We start from the raw sequence: 19,861 nt of genomic DNA on the forward strand, positions 1-19,861 counted from the left end.
TAATAAGATAATACACGTATATTATGAAAGATAATACACTTCCATCCGTACTCTATATAATAAAATAAAATTTGAAGTGATAGGCAGATTATCAAAATTTGTACAAAAAAGGTGGAGTGATTCGAAGATTATCAAAAGGGTGGTGATATCCATCGTCACATTCATCATAAATTATACATTAACATATTATATTGTATAATTTGTTAATGCACAGTTATAGTAGATGTAGTAAAAATGATTCTCTTATCGAAATTTATCTATCTATCTATACAACAATTAAAATTGGCTTACATAAAATGATTGTACAGTGTAACATTATACGATGCATATGGTCAAGGTTGCAAAAATCGAAAAAAAATCAGGGAGTTCTCGACGATAACTCGGATTCATCAGGCTATCAAGCTCTCGGTCAACGGACAATTTATTCAGTTTCTCGGTCAATATCCGATTTATTAAATTTCTCGATTAATTTCTCGGTCAATATTATTTTTGTAGCTGTATATTATATTATGTATCATAAAAAATTATATAAATGCTTGTTTATAGCTATTTTAAAAAGTTAACGTTAGTCAACCACCGATTTCTTACCAAACTTTTCGAAAACTCCCAAAAATTATTGGGCCGAGTTTTTTTTTCGAGTTTCAATTTTTGCAACGTTGTGTGGTACTGTATATGAATAATTCCATTCCAGTGATATAAAAATTACGGAACATAAATCTTTTTTATTTTCCAAACAGAGAGCGTCAATCTCAAAACAATTTGGACAGATGCCATCTGTGTCGAATATTTTGATAGATTGATTAGGTCAGAGTACAAAACGTCTAAACCGAATAGGGTTTCAAACGTACAACAATCGAATATCCAAAAACAAATACACACCCACAACCAGCAATCACATATTACCATTATCATCTTCTCATTAAATAAAGCGTAATCTTAATTAATCAAGATTGAAAATGGTGCATCCTTCAACTTCTTCAAACAAAAGAAGGCATAAAAGAGCCGCTGCTACACAACAACAATTTCACAAAAATCCTTCGGTTGCTGAATCCACTCGAATTCATATCCGTCAAGTTCTTGAGGATTTTAGGGCTTCCAATGATGATGGTCAGTATAATCACATCCTTTTTTTATTCAAATTGATAGTTTTATATTCTAATTTACTAATTTAGATACATATATGCTTAAAGGTAATAACTTTTATTGTAATTTGTATATGTCAGTGTATACATTTGATGCCAACCTTTCAAAGTTTGATCGTGCTGAGGTTCACAAGCTGTGTATCAAAATGGGTTTTAAGTCTGCAAGTTCTGGGTGAGTTTTATTTATAATTTCGATTACAAAAGCCTTTGCTTTATTTGAAATTATGATCAATTGTTATTGTGAGTGAATGCATTTGATTGAAGAATCAAGATTAGTTCTTTTTTAATGAAAATGAGTTTGTTTAGGTCTAGGAAAGGGAATGCAAGACGGGTTTCGATTTACAAGAAAAAAGGAAAATCGAATAATAACAAAGTGAAGAAGAACAGTCTCACTTCTTTTTCGTTTTCGGAAGAGGGAAAAGTCGTTTTACAAGACTTTTTTTCTGCTTATCCTCCTGGCAATCATGAGGAGGGCGAAAACGTTGCGTCTACGTCTAAAAAGAATAACGATAACAAAGGAAGAAAGACGGATGATATGCTTTGCAAACCGTTAATGAAAAAAGCTGATATTGCTAAGAAGCTTGAATCGGTCGTTGCTCGAATGCAGTCTGACCCCAAGTTGAAACAGGTTTTTTAAGCAACACTTTTAAGGGTTTTTTTTTTTTTTAAATGTTATTAGTATAGAAGACGTTGTCTTTAGCTCTTAGTTGACTCGACTCGTATTTATATTTTTACTTTGCAGATTACGGAAGATAGGGCTAAACTTCCAATTGCATCTTTTAAAGACGTTATTACATCAACAATAGAATCTCATCAGGTTTCACTATCTACTGGTGTATTACATATGCTATGTTTATACTATTTTTGGCTATAAAATTGAAATGAGTATGGGAGGCTATTAGCCTATTTCTCACACTTATGACTTTTTCTAATGTCACATTATATATACATATATTATATATGTATATGTATGTATATGTAATATATGAGACGGTATATATGATACGTGTACCATGCCGCAGGTAGTTCTCATATCGGGTGAAACAGGATGCGGAAAGACTACACAGGTTGTCATTCTTTTCTATGTTTATGTAAATGATAAAATGTATGATTCTTTAATATAAGTTTGTGTTTAGGTGCCTCAATATTTGATGGATTATATGTGGGGTAAAGGTGAAGCATGTAAAATAGTCTGTACCCAACCTCGAAGGATCTCTGCAATATCAGGTATTCAACTGGGACCTCGTTATGCAAGTATAATCTTATAAAACATGTAATCGATTACGTTTATATTTTTTCTAGGTTTATATATTTGTTTATATCTATGATATGTTAATGTCTAGTTGCCGAAAGAATATCACAAGAAAGAGGTGAAAATATCGGAGACAGTGTTGGATACAAGGTATATATGTTGTTTGTTGCTGAATACTGTAATTTTGCGCCACTGTTTGTTGATTATTCTTACGTCATTTATGCTGTGAAACCCTAGATCAGGTTGGAGAACAAAGGAGGAAGACATTCGTCGATTGTATTTTGCACAAACGGGGTCTTGTTGAGGGTCTTAGTTAAAGCGGGTAACAGTAGGTACCAAAGAGAAGCCTCGGTAAAATCGGTGAAGGATTCGTTTCCCGACATCACTCACATCATCGTGGTATGCATTTTTAGTTAAATATGTCTTGTAAATATATCAATCAATATTCATGTAATAGATGATTTATCGACCATTTTTTTGGTACATGTAATTTATCTGTTTTTTATGCTAGTATGCAAAGTAAACTTTTTTCTTATTTCATTGCTGTAAAAGTCGGTTGAGTCATCAGACACGTTGGTTTGGGGAGTAGCCCGTCCGACTTTCCCCAAAATCGCCTAAAAAGTTGGTCAACGGCTCAACGCTAAAATGTTGGGTCAAAGTTGGCTCAAAATTATTAATATCTACAAAAATCTTAAAAATATGTGGAGGTACAAAAAATATGTTCTAAAATATTTTAATATGTATTATGTATATATCTTTAAATTATGTGTTATCATAAGTCAGAGTTGGTCAACGCCTGATTCGTTCCCGTCTCAACATGAGTTACATTTTTTATCATGGTATAATTGACGTGGAGGTACATAATTTTGTAGGATGAGATTCATGAACGGGACCGATTCTCTGATTTTATGCTAACAATCGTCAGGTATTTTTTTACATCTAATATGGAACTTTAGTTGCGATTATCTTACATGCCTATTGAGAAGCTGTGTTTGTATATATGTTTCGTTTTGCAGAGATATGCTTCCTTTGTATCCTCATTTACGTGTGGTTAGTACAAATACTTGCTCTTATATAATTAATATGTATATGTATATGTATTTTAATAAACTTCGTGGTTCACTGAAAACTAAAACCGAAGATTTCAAATAATTGACTACATGTTATACTTAAAGGTATTGATGAGTGCGACACTGGATGCTGAACGGTTTTCTCAGTACTTTGGAGGCTGTCCAATTATACGTGTCCCTGGGTTCACTTATGATGTAATTTGCTTCTATACCCTGAACCATTTTATTTAAATTTACATCCGAGTTTCTTTTTCTTTTTTTTTTTGAATTTTTGCATGCATGCTTTAGGTTAAACGGCTTTATCTTGAAGACGTACTTCTGCTTGTAAATTCAAAGTCAACAAAAGCTAATGTCGATAATGATTCCGAATTAACCGAAGATTATGTACTTGCCCTTGACGAGGCAATTACGGTAGCCTGGTCAAATGACGAGTTTGATTCTCTCTTGGATTTGGTTTCAACTGCCGAAAGAACCAGTGTTCTAAATTATCAACATTCTGCGACAGGTGTCACACCATTAATGGTCTTCGCTGGAAAAGGAAGAATCGGTGATATGTGCATGCTCCTTTCGATTGGTGCCAACTGTCATTTACAAGATAACGAAGGAAAAACGGCACTTGCATGGGCCGAACACGAGAACCAAAATGAAGCTTCCGAAATTTTAAGAAAACATATAAACACAACAACTGTGGATTCAAAAGAAGAAAAAGTTTTACTCGATAGATACTTGCGAGATGTTAATCCCGAATTTATTGACGTTATCCTTATAGAGAAATTACTAAGAAAAATATGTACCGAATCTGAAGACGGAGCTATTCTTGTTTTTCTAGCGGGGTGGGATGATATAAATAAAGCACGAGATAAATTAAGTTCGAGTAATTTATTTAAAGATTCTTCTAAGTTTATGATATTAGCTCTTCATTCGATGGTCCCATCTATCGAGCAAAAGAAAGTATTCAAAAGGCCACCGCATGGTTGCCGGAAAATTATTCTTTCGACAAATATAGCGGAAACTGCGGTCACAATTGACGATGTTGTTTTCGTAATCGATAGTGGAAGGATGAAAGAAAAAAGTTATGACCCGTATAACAAGGTTTCGACTCTTCAGTCATCATGGATTTCGAAAGCGAGTGCGAAACAGCGAGAAGGACGAGCAGGGCGGTGCCAGGCTGGCATATGTTATCATCTTTATTCGAAACTTCGGGCAGCTTCGTTGCCAGAATTTCAAGTGCCCGAGATTAAGAGAACACCTATTGAAGAACTATGTTTGCAGGTATTCATCGCCTATAACATGAACACTATTAGTTGCATATGATAGATACTCCATGTAGAGGTGGCGATTTTGACCCATTTACTTATGAAAGGGTCGATTTGGGATGTGTTTAATCTCAAACGGGTCAAATGGTTCATAGTCTCCCAAGTTCTATTTTACTACGCACTACATAAATTGTTCTCATTTAAAGATTCTGATTATCGTTGTTCTTATTTTGTTTATTAATTAGAATTAACACATTAATGATTTGTTGTTTTAAAAAAAAAAAAAAAATCTGAAAGTGGACAAAAAATGTTTTTACTTAACACAGCATGGACCCCTTTGACCCATATACCAAAAATTACCCGTTTTGACCCGTTACCCTACCCTCTCATCTTATATATATATTTTTAAAAAAATTAGTATTCCTAGCTTCATACTGGGTTCATTATGAACTAATGTATTTATTTATTGCCTCTCTAATAGGTGAAGCTTCTTGACCCAAGTTGCAAAATTGAAGATTTTTTGAAAAAAACATTAGATCCCCCGGTTTCTGAATCCATACATAACGCGATTACAGTTCTTCAAGATATAGGGGCGTTATCAGCCAATGAGGAACTTACAGAGCTTGGGGAGAAACTTGGCTCGATCCCGGTTCATCCGTTAACCAGCAAGATGCTTCTTTTTGCTATATCTATGGACTGTCTTGACCCAGCATTGACTTTAGCTTGCGCTAACGACTACCGAGACCCGTTCACCCTTCCGATGCTACCCAATCAAAAAAAGAAAGCATTCGATGCTAAATGTGAGTTGGCTTCTTTATACGGTGGCCACGGTGATCAGTTAGCTGTAATCGCAGCTTTCGAATGCTGGAAAAACGCGAAATTGAGAGGTCAAGATGCTCGGTTTTGTTCGCAATATTTCGTGTCGGGAGGAATTATGACGATGCTATCGGGAATGCGTAAGCAACTTCAAAACGAACTTCATCGGAACGGGTTTATTCCGGAAAGTTCGTCTCGGTTTAACGAAAACGCTCAAGATATCGGAATAATTCATGCGGTCCTTGTTGCCGGTTTATATCCTATGGTGGGAAAGTTGCATTCGCCTAAAAAGAATGCACAACGGTTTATTATAGAAAATGCTAACAACGATAAAGTTCGGTTACACCCTCAGTCGGTTAATTCTAAGTTAAGATTCAAGAAAAAAGACGCTCATCCTTTGGTTATATACGATGAGATAACACGTGGAGATGCGGGATTGCTTATTAAGAATTGTAGTATTGTGGGCCCGCTTCCTTTATTATTACTTGCTACCGAGATTGCGGTGGCTCCTATCGATGATGATGTCAGCGATGACGAGGAGGATGATGATGATAATGATGATGGTGAGTCAGCGTATGAAGGTAGTGATGAGGAACAGGAAATGGTGATGAAACGTGAAGATAAAATTATGTCTGATCCTCAGAATATAGTCAAAGTCATTGCAGATAGGTGGCTTTTGTTTCGGTCAACAGCTTTGGATGTTGCTCAGATTTACTGTTTGAGAGAACGGTTGTCTGCTGCGATCATGTTCAAGGTACGTATTCTTCTTGGTCAAAGTCAAACTTGGTCAACATCCTAACATCCGAGTACTCTCCGAGTTGCAGAGTACTCCCGAATACTGATTTTTGCAACCTTGGTTGGATCATTTTATTTATTTAAACACTCAAACAACTGATTATTACAACTTTAAACAAGTAAAATACATGCATATACCATCTCCAACGAACCATTTTTTACAGCCGATTATTTGATGCTGATTATTACTACTCATATACCCTTTTACGAAATGCACATCCAAACACCCCTAGTATATATTGAGTTTGACTTAGGTCAAACCTCTATTAGTTGCTGAATAACTATCAAGTGTTCTGTTGTTTGACATGGCAAGATCACTACATACATCTACTATTTACTAACAATACTTATACACATCATGTGTTATTACCTTATATCTATTGACCCCCGGAATGAAGGCCCCCCATTGGCCCAATTTCACTGTTCAACTTTCAAATTTTTTTTCCCCCTCTAAAGGTGAATTCTTTGAAAAAAAATTCGTAGCCGACCATATTATAAAAAATCGTAGCTGACTATATTATTGTTTTCTATGAATTTGCTTGTCAAGAATTGTACACGACTATATTATTGATTCGGAGTATATACTTTTTTGTAGCTCTAAGGGTGAATTCTTTGGTCAAAAATTGTAGGCGACTATATTATTGGTTTCCGCAAACTCTTAGGTGAACTTTTTGGTCAAAAAATGTTTACGACTATATTATTGATTTCGGAGTATATACTACGTATATACTACAGGTTAAAAATTTTTGTTATCACAACATCAGAAAACATACATAGCAAATATGTTTGATATTTGATACTTCATTTTTATTTGCAACTAAATAATTTTTATCTTAATTTTAATGAGTAACATTTTAACGAGTTATATGTTAATTATTTATGAAAATGTAATTTGATACAGTAAAAAATGTTCATTTTAAATATGAATATTGGACGATTTGGTAATTTTCGCCCAGCGTAGCGGGCAAGCTATTTCTCTTGTTAAACCCATTGTTCCAAAAAATACGCATGCACACCAAGTGTTCGATGAAATGACAAGAGTAAAAAAGCAACAAAATTCAAAATTTTCGGTTATTACCTGTTCATTGGCTATTAATTGTGCGTGTATGAGTCTATATAGTCAAAATAAGGTGAAGATGGCTTATGATATATGTATGGAAAATGGATGCTTATTTAATGTAAAAGCTGTTAATTTGTTGTTTCATTTATATATTCTTCAGATCACGCACCCGGGGAAAGATCTTCCGGAACTTCTTGCAGCCTCAATACACGCAATATCGAACGTACTATCTTACGATGGCCTATCGGGGATCAACGCACCACTTGAATCAGTCGACTACTTGACGTCTATGGTTAGAGAAACCGATATTGGCGAGCCGGGTAGTGATGCAAACAAAGGGCAGTTCAAGAATACAAATAGCTTTCTTAGATCACTTTTAGGGTCACAAGATTACACCAAAAATCATAATAGGGCCGAGATGGGCCGATTCAAACATCATGCCCATCAGCATGTATCTAACTCGGCACCAAAAAGTTTTCATATGGGCCAGCGATTCAGATATAATCCCCACCATACGTCTAGTTCAGCACAACAGTACCAACATGAATATCCGGCTTCTTACGGGCATTACGCCCCACAAGGAGACTCTTATAAACGGCATCGTGCAAGCAGAGGTTAAATTTTTTTTTTTTTTTTGGGAAACTTTAGTCGGCATCGCGATTGGTGAATCTTCGAGCTGATCTGGCGATAGGGCAACGTTGTTTGGGAACGAACGGAGGTTAAAGTTGGTATCTAATATGAAAGGTAAGATGTATTACACATAATGTGAACTCCTTAGTGTTATGGCTTTTGGTACACACTCATGTTACTCAACCTTTTTATAACATATTGCAATGACAATTTGAACTTATATGTACTATTTTGGAACATACTGCTGTTTATCTACAGATCAAGTTTTTAAGGATGTCTTGCACTTGATTTACTTATTGATTAATTGTAGTCAGTCATAACAACCTAGACTCTTGAGGTATATTTGTGGGACTGTTTGCACACCAACGGAACCAAGTGAACGAGCCTGTATTGGGAGTATCCCGATATGTTGTGGGTTGATCGTGTAAATGTTCAGGAATAGAGAAATCTATACTTGAAAGATTAAGGTAGCAAGACTTTTTTGCTAAAGATTAAAATAGCAAGACTTTGTTTATTAAGTAGTTTAGAATACATAATGAAAGTATAGAATAGATATAATTTGAAGGTTGGTTATATTTTCCAACTCTTGATTACACTCCTATTTATAGACTTACAAAAAGTGACTTACTTAATCTTTAAGAAATCTTAAGAGGTAAGTATCACGAATACCGATAATTTCTTAACTAGTAAGAAAACTAAAATATCTAAGTATTCTTTATAGAATACTTGATAATTAAGAAAACTTAATAGCTAAGAATACTTAGACTAAGAATACTTAATGACTAAGAATACTTAATAGCTAAGAAAACTTAATAGCTAAGTTTTCTTAGTAACAAAGTTTACATAACATAAGACAAATGTCTAATAACAATCTTAGATACATTAACACTCCTCCTTAAGATTGTTGTTGAACATCACGAATAGCATGATATTTGACATTGATGTGTTTTGTTCTTCCGTGTTGTACCGGATTCTCTGTTATAGCAATAGCAGACTTGTTATCACAATAGATGACTGTTGGACTTTCTTGAGTCAGATCTAAGTCAGACAACAACTTTCTTATCCAAACAGCATGATTCAAAGCAGCTGCAATTGCAATATATTCTGCCTCTGCAGTAGATTGTGCGATAACACTTTGCTTCTTTAAGTTCCAGCAAAATGCACCCGAACCAAGATTGAAAACATAACCAGAAGTTCTCATCATATCATCAACACTTCCAGCCCAATCACTATCAGAATATCCTTCAAGTTTCACATCTTTGTTTCTCTCGAACATAATCCCAGATCGAGAGAACCTTTTAAGTATCTTAAGACTCTCCTGGCAGCTCCCAAGTGAGAACTAGTTGGTGAAGTCATAAACCTTGATAAGAAACTAGCTGCATAAGCTAAATCGGGTCTTGAGATTGCCACATATAATAGACTCCCGATAATACTTCTGTATAGAGTTGGATCAGCTAGCTTATCTCCATCTTCTTTAGACAACTTGCAATTTAAAACAAGTGGTGATGTGACTGGTTTGCATGAAAACATGTTGAATCTCTTGAGCATGTCACTTGCATACTTTTTCTGAGAAATATAAACACCACTAGTTTGTTGATTAATTTTCATGCCAAGAAAATAATGCACGAGTCCCAAATCTGACATTTCAAATTCGGATTTCATTTGTTTCTTGAACTCCTCAACAAGATTATCGTTGCTCCCGATCACAAGTAAATCATCAACATAAAGAGAGATAATCAGTACCTCTTGAGAATTTAATTGTTTCACATAAAGAGTTGACTCATTTGGACTCCTCCTGAAATTATGATTTATCAAATGAGCATCAATCTTAGAATACCAAGCCCTTGGTGCTTGCTTTACTTTATCTTCTTGACCGGCTACTTCAAAGCCTTGAGGTTGCTTTACATAAAACTCCTCCTCAAGTTCAACATTCAAAAATGTATATTTCACATCAAGATGATGAATTTTCAAATTGCTTTGAGCAGCTACAGCTAACAATAACTTGATCACGTCATGAAGAGCAACTGGAGCGAAAGTCTCCCTAAAATCCACGCTGACAATTTGAGAATATCCTTTAGCTACCAACCTTGCTTTGTGTTTATGAACTGAACCATCAGGTTGAAACTTAGTTCTAAACACCCATTTGACACCTATTGCATTCTTACCCTATGGCAAATCAACAAGCTTCCATGTTTCATTTTTCTTAATCATTTCAAGTTCTGCTTTCATGGCTTCATTCCATTCATCGTGTTTGGAGGCTTCAATATAGCTTTCGGGCTCCATAATAACATGATTACAAGACTCGTATACATCAGCAATTTTTTTGGTTCTCAGAACTTCGGTGTCAGTTGTGTCTTCGACGTCAAATTCTAGATCATCATAATGAGATTTATTTTGGAGACTTGAAATAGAAGCTTTATGCCTTTTAACTTACTTCATATTCCAATCCCAGTAGGCTCCTTCATCAACATTCACATCTCTACTAATTGCAATTTTACAATCAGTCAAATCGTATATTCTATATCCTTTTGACTATGTCGCATAGCCAACAAAAATTTCTTTTCTAGCTTTAGCATCAAGTTTTGTCCTCTTGACATCTTGAATATGATAGTAACAAATAGAACCAAATACCTTCAAATGTTTGACTGAAGGTTTGATTCCTGACCAAGCTTCAACCGGAGTCTTATTACTCACAGCTTTTTTTGCTAATCGGTTGAGCAAATACACAGAAGTTGCAACGGCTTCTGCCCAAAATGTCTTGGTTAGATTCTTTTCGAAAATCATCGATCTTTCCATCTCCATAACTGTTCTGTTTTTCCTCTCAGAAACTCCGTTTTGTTGTGGCGAGTATGGAACCGTGACCTGATGAATTACTCCTTGTTGTTGAAGGAAGTCTTCAAATTCATTTGAAGTATACTCTCCACCATTGTCGGTTCTCAAAATACGCGAAGTATTGTCACTTTGCACTTCAACAAGTTTCTTGAAATTCTTGAAGATAGAAAAAACTGAAGCTTTATTGTTGAGAAAATAGACCTGTTGACACCTATTTCCTTATGAGGTAAGGCTTAGTATGTCAACACGATACTAGAAGTAACCTAGCTTTAGGTGGGCGAGTGTTGCCGATTGATGTTTGCTCTTGGGAAATAATCCCTGCAGACCCGGTTCACAAGTGTATAAACTTGTGGGGTGGCTTAATCAATCTGTTGTACGCAGAGCATAAAGTGCCAGCCGGATGACTTCTAGTGAGAGAAAGTGTTAGAGAGAGAGAGAGAGAGAGAGATGAAGTCTCAGCTCTCAAATTTGACAGAATGTCTGAACTGTGTAAAATGACGACCCAAGGGGTCTATTTATAGTGTCAGATCCACCAGATTGTTCGGGGACACGTGTCAGATGATGATATGTTCTGTTACTTGTGTTCCGAAATTTACGCTGAAAGTGGCGTTCTCCTCCCAGGGCTTACGCGCTAGGCGGCCTTTAGGGCTTACGCATGACGGAGCAGCCTGTACAACGGAGAACGCTGGACGGATAATTCCACAAAACTGTTGTTTCCAGCCTTCCTGATGCTACTTTTATGCAACCATTATGCCTTTTATGTGTGTATACGATAGGATACACCATTAAGTCCCCCCAGTTTAATGACATAAGCATTTGAAAAATGATTAAGTTGTTAAACTATTGGTAACGCATGCCAAACTAGCCTGTTCATCGCCCATTTGCATCGGGGAAAACATTACAGGCATTAAATGCAGACATATTTTACTGACGCTGCGATAATTAACTTTAAATGGTTGAGAATCTCCAAGCGCCTCCAGCTGTAAAAAGTTTCATTTCGTACCCCACGTTTAAATTTACCCGTACACGTGTCACAATCGTGTCCATAAAAATTGCATCAACGAACTCCTATATAAACCGGCATAGCCCTTTTATCTTCACTTTTTTACCTTTCCAAGATCTACAAAGCACATTTCTTCCCAAATCTTCATCGCTTTCTTCATCCTTCAACTTTTTAAGGTTTACCGTCGTCCAAGGTCAGTGACACTTCATCTTACTGCTATTTCTTTCCTGTTGATATCTTTTTATTGTATTATCATGGCTTCTACACCGAGTACTGTCCAAGAACACGCAGAGCCCTCTTCGTCAAATGCTGCTGACATTCCAGAAGTTAGCACGATGGCTTCATCACTGACAAGAGAATACTTAGATGGTTTGAAGATTGCCTTTCACCATCTTAATCAATTCAACCCTGTTCTTCCTACCAACAGGCAGACTGCTAACCATCCTCCTGATGGAAAAATTACTTTATACGCCTTACAACTTACTCACGGAAACCTCCGTGTTCCCCCTACAAACTTTCTCCTTCGCCTTCTTAGATATTATAAGGCCTGCCTGAGCCAAATGCATCCCCACGGCCTTCGAAAAATTATCCTTTTTGAAATGTACTGTAATGTCAGCAATATTAAGCCTCGCATTAAATTTTTTATTTCTTTGTTTAGAATTCGCACAATTAGCGACTGCTGGCTTACTATTGATAGTAAACGAAATACCCATTTTGTTGGTACAAATAGAGTATCAAACTTGAAGGACTGGAAGAGTCCGTTTTTCTTTGTTGATGAGACTGTTATTCCAGAGGAGTTTTCCGTTGTCCGGAAATGGGGTACTATTGATGCTGGTGTAGGAAAAGGTGTTAAGATTTCTACCGCAGAGCAGCGGATAGTAAATAATTTGAAAGAGCTCCGCCTTCCGCCCAGATCATACGAGAAGTATGAGGGGATTCTTGTGTTGTATAGAGTGAGTCAAGAATGGCCAAGCACTTCTGTGCCAGTACTCCGTGAGAAGAATCAGGGTAGGATGTGATATGATCATCCTAATATATATATATATATATATATATATATATATATATATATATATATATATATATATACATATATACATATATATATATATATATATATATATATATATATATATATATATATATATATATATATATATATATATATATATATATATAAATGCCCGTCTTATTGTTCACCATGTTTGCTTATATTACTGTCCATGTTTAATTTTTGCAGCCAACTCCGAGATGCAAGTTCGCTCTGCTCTCTTATCCCTCGATCTGGAGGATGAAGTTGAAATCACTGACCGTGCTAAAACTGCTGAAGAGCTAGAAGCAGAGAGGGCTACCGCGGAGGCTAAGGCTGCTGCTGATGTTGCAGCTGCTGAAAAGGGGGAAGAAATCATTGTCAGCAGTTCTGACAGTGAGTCTGGGTCTGAACAGACAGACACTGAACGGACAGCGGATGACACCACCACCACCGAGAAGCAGACATCAGGCTCGGTTGACATCACGGGTGAAACAAACCCCACTCCTCCTCCAACCCAAAAGACAAGGAAGAAGAGCATAGGCTCTTAGAGGGTGAAAAGTACAGAGGGGAGCCAAAAGCAGAAACGCAGAAGAAGTATGTCCATTCTGCCCTTTCTTGATAATGCACATGTCTTTGCTTATAACTGTTATATTTGTTCATAATGCTAACTTGTTTCTGTTGGTGATTTTAGCAGAATCTGACGATAGCCAAGGGAAGGCTACTGAAGGCGGTGAGCAGAGGCCGGAGGAGAACCTTGAAGGTGAAGGAGATAAGGGTCTGAAAACTCCTGACCCAAACTTTACTCCATTTGAGGAATCTGAATTCCATGAAGAGAGGCCGGAAGGCGACTCTGCTTATCATTCTACTCCTCCTAATACGACTAACCCTGCTGTCACATCGTCCAATGTTCAAGAGCCATCTCTTCCTGCTCATGTGAGGACATTGCAGGCGATCATTCAGAATCCTGCTACTAAGGACAAAGAATTTTCAACTCTTCTTCAGGTATGAATGATAAAACTTCCTGCATGTATATTCTTGCACTTTATTTATGTGAGTTGCTTGAAATTAACCATAAAATTTGTCTTCTACAGGGTTATGTTATCCCTGATCTAAAACCCCAGTTCACCGCTCTCCGCTCTGAGCAGCTCAGGAAATCAACTGCTGCAGCTCATGTATTGCTGACCAACCATCTGGATTCTGTGCTGCAACTGCAGAAGCAACAGGAGTCCATACTTGCCTTTGCCCGTGCTGAGATTGCTCAAGGTGCAAATGCTAGCAAAAGAGCAATTGATGCTGAACGTGCCTTGACTGATGCTCAAAATATATTAAAGGCTAGAGAAGTTGAGCTGAAATGTGCTCAAGATGCTGCTGTTGCTCTGCAAGAGGAGAAGGATAGGTTGGTGGATGCTGAAAAGAAAAAATTTGAGGAGGAGCAAGTGAAGGTGAATGAGCTAGAGAAGGAACTGAGTGCAGAGAGGGAGAAATCTGCTGAGCTTCTCCAGAGGGCGGAGAAGGGTGAGAGTAATTTTGCTGAACTTAAGAAAGGGATACCGGGTGTGATAGCGAAGGTGCTTGGATCCAATCTTGTGGGGAATCCCTACAATGATTATGTTGAAGCTGTTCGCACTCATTTCATTTCTGATGTTACAAACAAAATTACCAAACGGCTTGCCCCAAACCAGACGCTTCCTGCTGCTATTGCCAACCTTATGCGTCCTGGAACCATGGAGAAGGTTGATGAAGCCAAAGACAGATTGATTAATCTGAAGATAGATATTTATGATGAAGTGTGTAGCAGAGAGGAGTCATCTGCTCAAGATGTACTCAATGTTCAATTTTCATAAACTTGCAATTATTTGATGAACATCCGTTTGTAATAAATGTTGATAATTTGAATGCCATAAACATATGCTTATTGTAGTGATTATGCTTGTTTGTATGCTTGCACCAAATACTTTGATGTTTGTTGTTTATAACCCATCTGCTATGCACGAAGCATATCATAAAATTCCTTGTACAATTGTATATTGTACAACTGAACAAAGCATTTTGAAAATTGTTTAAGGTAATTCACTTTTGGGTGTCTTGCATTTGTTAACTTCAGTTGAATGAGCAACATATCAAAAATTCATTTTGCAAACACTATGCCTTCAAATATTCAGTAGGACACTCGTAATCTGTTATACGCTTTCTGTCATCAAATTGATGAGGAATAGTTATGAAGTGTTTTTGAAGAGTGATTATAAAATAATCTTTGCGCCATACGCCTTCCGTCATAAAGTATACGAGGAAGAATTGTGTAATATTTTTGGCCTTCATAAAATATGAACTTCTTTCGTTCTGTGAAGTAAGTTTTTTATAATGTTTATCATGACAAGTGTCTGATTTTTGTATTTTGCCTCGGTGCGTTCTAGTAAAACTTTAACATTTTCTAGCCGATCCCTTGTGCCTTTGCTTGGCCGGCACAAAAGCTTCCGCCATCGGAGGTATAAAAATACTCTCCTTCTGAGGGCAGGATATAAATGTAATGTTTTACATATGTCACAGGCAGCACTTTGCATAAGAAAAATATAAAAGTTTATTGATCAGTACTGTGCAATACATAAACAATTGATGACGAATTTAAGTGGATCAAGCCTAATTAGTACATCATGAACGTTTAGTGTATGCAATTGAAAACACATGCACTGCAAAGATGACCACAACGGTCTACAGTAAAATGATAAATTTTGTTCTTCAGAAATACTAACAAACTGCTCTTATTGAAATGATACATTTTATTCTTGATAAAATGCTGGAATTTGTTTCTTCAAACGCCAAGCGCCTAGTGAAAGGACCCGTTCATATACATTATAAATGATTCACAATAGTTGATTACATCGCGAGGTATTTGACCTCTATATGATACATTTTACAAACATTGCATTCGTTTTTAAAAGATAAACTTTGTTTACATAGAAAGTTAACAGGCATGCATACCATTTCATAATATCCACTATCCAACTATAATTGCCTTAATAATAATCTTGATGAACTCAATGACTCGAATGCAACGTCTTTCGAAAATATATGCCATGAATGACTCCAAGTAATATCTTTAAAATGAGCAAATGCACATCAGAAGATTTCTTTAATACCTGAGAATAAACATGCTTTAAAGTGTCAACCAAAAGATTGGTGAGTTCATTAGTTTATCATAATCATTTATTTCCATCATTTTAATAGACCACAAGAATTTCATTTCCAGTTCTCATAAATATACGTCCCATGCATAGAGACAAAAATAATCATTCATATGGTGAAAACCTGGTAACCGACATTAACTAGATACATATAAGAATATCCCCTATCATTCTGGGATCCTCCTTCGGACATGATATAAATTTCGAAGTACTAAAGCATCCGGTACTTTGGATGGGGTTTGTTAGGCCCAATAGATCTATCTTTAGGATTCGCGTCAATTAGGGTGTCTGTTCCCTAATTCTTAGATTACCAGACTTTAATAAAAAGGGGCATATTCGATTTCGATAATTCAACCATAGAACGTAGTTTCAATTACTTGTGTCTATTTCGTCAAACATTTATAAAAGCGCATGTATTCTCAGTCCCAAAAATATAAAGGGTAAAAAGGCAAATGAAACTCACCATACTGTATTTCGTAGTAAAAATACATATAACGTCATTGAACAAGTGCAAGGTAGTCCTCGGATTCACGAACCTAAATTAATTATATATATTCATGTGTTGGTCAATATTTGTCTAACAAATTAGGTCAAGTCATAGTGTACCACAATCCTAATGCTCGAGACTAATATGCAAAAGTCAACAAAAGTAAATTTGACTCAAAATAATTTCCAAAAATCTATACATGATTAATATATAGTTTAAATATCGTCGTTTTATATTTTTAAATATTTTTAAAAGATTTATTAGAGTAAATAATATAATTTATTTATTAATAAATAAAATTTTATATTAAATTTATATAATAAAATATACTTTTATATATATTAAGTAATAAAATTTATAGGGTTCATTTAATATCATAAAGATAATATGATAGGTATTATTAAAGTAAGTTATTACACGTAGTAAAATATATTTGTATCACATATTTATTTGATAAAATAATATCTATAATGTTAGTAAGTAAAAGTTGTATTATTTTGTAATAATAATTATTATTATAAAAATATCAATATTTATAATTACTAAGATGACATTATGATAAAACGATTATTCTAATTATGATAACCTTAATATTTACAATAATTTTTAATATTATCTTTAAAATAATAATTCTATTTAAAATAATAATAATAATGATATTTTATAGTAACAATGACATTTCTATTAAAATGATAATTTTTGTTAAAATGATAGTTTTAATACTAACGATACTTTTAATAATAATAGTAATGATAAAAATAATAAGAACGATAATTTTATCTAAATCAATTTCTTATAATATTTTAATTTCATCATGATACTCTTACCCATTATTTCCTAATCGTTTCGTTTAATAGCTTTTAATCGTCTTTTATATCGTGTTCATAATAATGATAATAATATTAATCAAAATAATTAGGTGTTACAAATATTTGTTTTAATTACACTAATATTAATAATGATAGTTACTATAACATTATTAACAATAATACTAATAATTATCTTAATGATAATATAGTAATAATAATAATAACAATAACAATAACCATTTTTAAATAATGATATATATATTAATAATGATAATAATAATAATACCAATAATAATAATAATAATAATAATAATAATAATAATAATAATAATAATAATAATAATAATAATAATTGGATAATAATAATAATACTAATTATAACTTTAACGATAGTAATAATAAAAAAAATTACATTTTTAATGATAAATCCCTTTTATTGATAAAGATAATAATAATGATAATAATAAGATAAAACTAGAACGACGATAAAAACGACGATAATAATAATTATTTTTAATAAAAATATCGAAAATTCAATTGATTATAACTTCTAATCCGTTCATCGAAACCATTCGATATCTAAAGGAAAAGTTCTTAATTTTTCGCTAGCTTTCCAAGGACATGCATATCTTATACCTTATCTCAACCGCATATGTAACTAATTCAGGATTTAACATAACCTATCTAATGGCAATATCAAAAGTACATGCATGCATAATCCTATATACTCGAGCACTAGTCAGGGATACACTATTAATATATAAAAGTTAATTTATGAGTACTCACGTATCAATATTGAGATTCAATATTGCAGGAAAGGTACGTAAACGCGACGGAGATGATAAACACTAGGTTGACCTTTGACTCGTGATCATAACCCCCAAGCAATACCCATAACCTCCATAGCTATAACCCATAATTTTCTTAGCTCTATCCCGCTCGAAAAACCCGTTTTGAAATAACTCGCTCATGACATCGTCGTAGTATTTTATGTATAATAATACTAATAATAATAATACTAATAATAATAATAAATATAATTATAGAGAGAGTGTGAGAGATAGGTAGTTAGAAAACAATTATGATCGATCATATATATATATATATATATATATATATATATATATATATATATATATATATATATATATATATGTATATAAATAATATAATAATATAATATAATATTAAAATAAATAAAAAACATGTTAAATAGTGAGCCGCCACAAAAATATGTCGACACAACATTACACGTTTTGCGTAGATAGGTATGCGATCCGCGTATAGTGTCTTCATGAAAGTTGTAGATTTTTGAGTTACGGACGTCTGGACACCGGAATCACCCTTTTTCGAGTCAGTATGATTTAGTTATGATTTTTCTCGTGAAAGTGCGCATGCTTAGTGATTTCCATCATTTTAACTTGCGATCTTGAGATGAAATGTTATAGTCTTTTGGTGCCCATTAGAAATCTTTATTTTATCTTTATTTTTATTTTCATATCATTGAAAATCCATAAAAACATTTTATAATCAAATTCTATTATATCGAAAGAATAAAAATGTTTTCGTACGTTTGAAACTAAATCAAATAATACTATAAGGTTTAGTTTTTCCAAAACTACTTATATTCAATATCATTGTATTAAAAGGTTTAAATAATAGAAATTATTATATCATAAAACATTTTTATTTCATAAAGTAAAATCATATAATATATAAGTCATAATGGATTTCTAGTTTTTACTTACAGTTTATTCGTAAATCGCAGGGTTAGTCCAATGGACAATTAAACGTATGAAATCGTTTTAAATCAACATATCCATTTGCTTACCTTGTCGACATCCATTTACATTTCATGTTCTTACTATTAATTTTATGAAAGTTAAATAATTAACTTATCAAGAGTCACGAGGGAATTGGAGAAAATCTTCGTAATAAGATTTGATTCTTCGGAAATCAAGGAAATTAGGATCCGCTTTAAATACGATCATCTGTTTTGATTGCTCTATCAAATATATTTTTTTTTATAAATCCACCCCCTTTGTTTCCTTAGAACTCACACCTTCCATTCTTTCTCCCTCAACTCATATTGTAAAGTGTTCGTCAATATGTTTCATCAAGTGCTGATTCTTGATATACTCCTCACTTTCATATCTGTAGTTCTTCTTTTTCATCTGCCTCCGGAAGAATCTATTTACTTTTACTATACCCTTGGTGATGTCAAAGCAGAGGGGTATAAAATACTATTAAATTTTAGCAGGAAATACTATTAAATACGATACAATTTTACACAAGATATTTATTTATTTATAGAATGGATATACTTAAACCTTGCTACAACACTATAGGCAGTGTACCTAGTCGCGGAGTAGTATAGTTTTTGGTAAGTCCGGTTCGTTCCACAGGGAAATCTTTAAACAAAGCTCAACGCTATATTAGTTTACTTTTATAAAAATACAAATATATATATAGGTAATATTATTATTATAAAGGG

At 34.2% G+C, this 19,861-nt stretch overlaps 1 protein-coding gene across 1 annotated transcript; it reads left to right on the forward strand.

Moving 5' to 3' along the window:
• The first annotated feature begins 750 nt into the window (after window positions 1–750).
• On the forward strand, window positions 751–8,295 carry LOC139858529 (DExH-box ATP-dependent RNA helicase DExH6-like). The gene is made up of 14 exons (XM_071847367.1): window positions 751–1,107; window positions 1,224–1,314; window positions 1,449–1,770; window positions 1,885–1,959; window positions 2,165–2,209; window positions 2,279–2,369; window positions 2,486–2,544; window positions 2,632–2,793; window positions 3,267–3,319; window positions 3,411–3,444; window positions 3,570–3,659; window positions 3,753–4,736; window positions 5,202–6,290; window positions 7,552–8,295. The coding sequence occupies exons 1-14, from the start codon at window positions 957–959 to the stop codon at window positions 8,008–8,010; spliced, it is 3,705 nt and encodes a 1,234-aa protein (XP_071703468.1). The 5' UTR covers window positions 751–956; the 3' UTR covers window positions 8,011–8,295.
• Window positions 8,296–19,861: the final 11,566 nt, after the last annotated feature.

Source organism: Rutidosis leptorrhynchoides, chromosome 7 (assembly GCF_046630445.1).
Source record: "Rutidosis leptorrhynchoides isolate AG116_Rl617_1_P2 chromosome 7, CSIRO_AGI_Rlap_v1, whole genome shotgun sequence".
Lineage (NCBI taxonomy): Eukaryota > Viridiplantae > Streptophyta > Magnoliopsida > Asterales > Asteraceae > Rutidosis > Rutidosis leptorrhynchoides.

Excerpts from the sequence above, each read along its gene's own strand:
- LOC139858529 (XM_071847367.1), top strand. The coding sequence starts at position 957 with ATGGTGCATCCTTCAACTTCTTCAAACAAAAGAAGGCATAAAAGAGCC. Across the intron at positions 2,210-2,278 it reads GATGCGGAAAGACTACACAG|GTGCCTCAATATTTGATGGA; the intron begins GTTGTCATTCTT and ends GTTTGTGTTTAG. Across the intron at positions 3,660-3,752 it reads TCCCTGGGTTCACTTATGAT|GTTAAACGGCTTTATCTTGA; the intron begins GTAATTTGCTTC and ends TGCATGCTTTAG.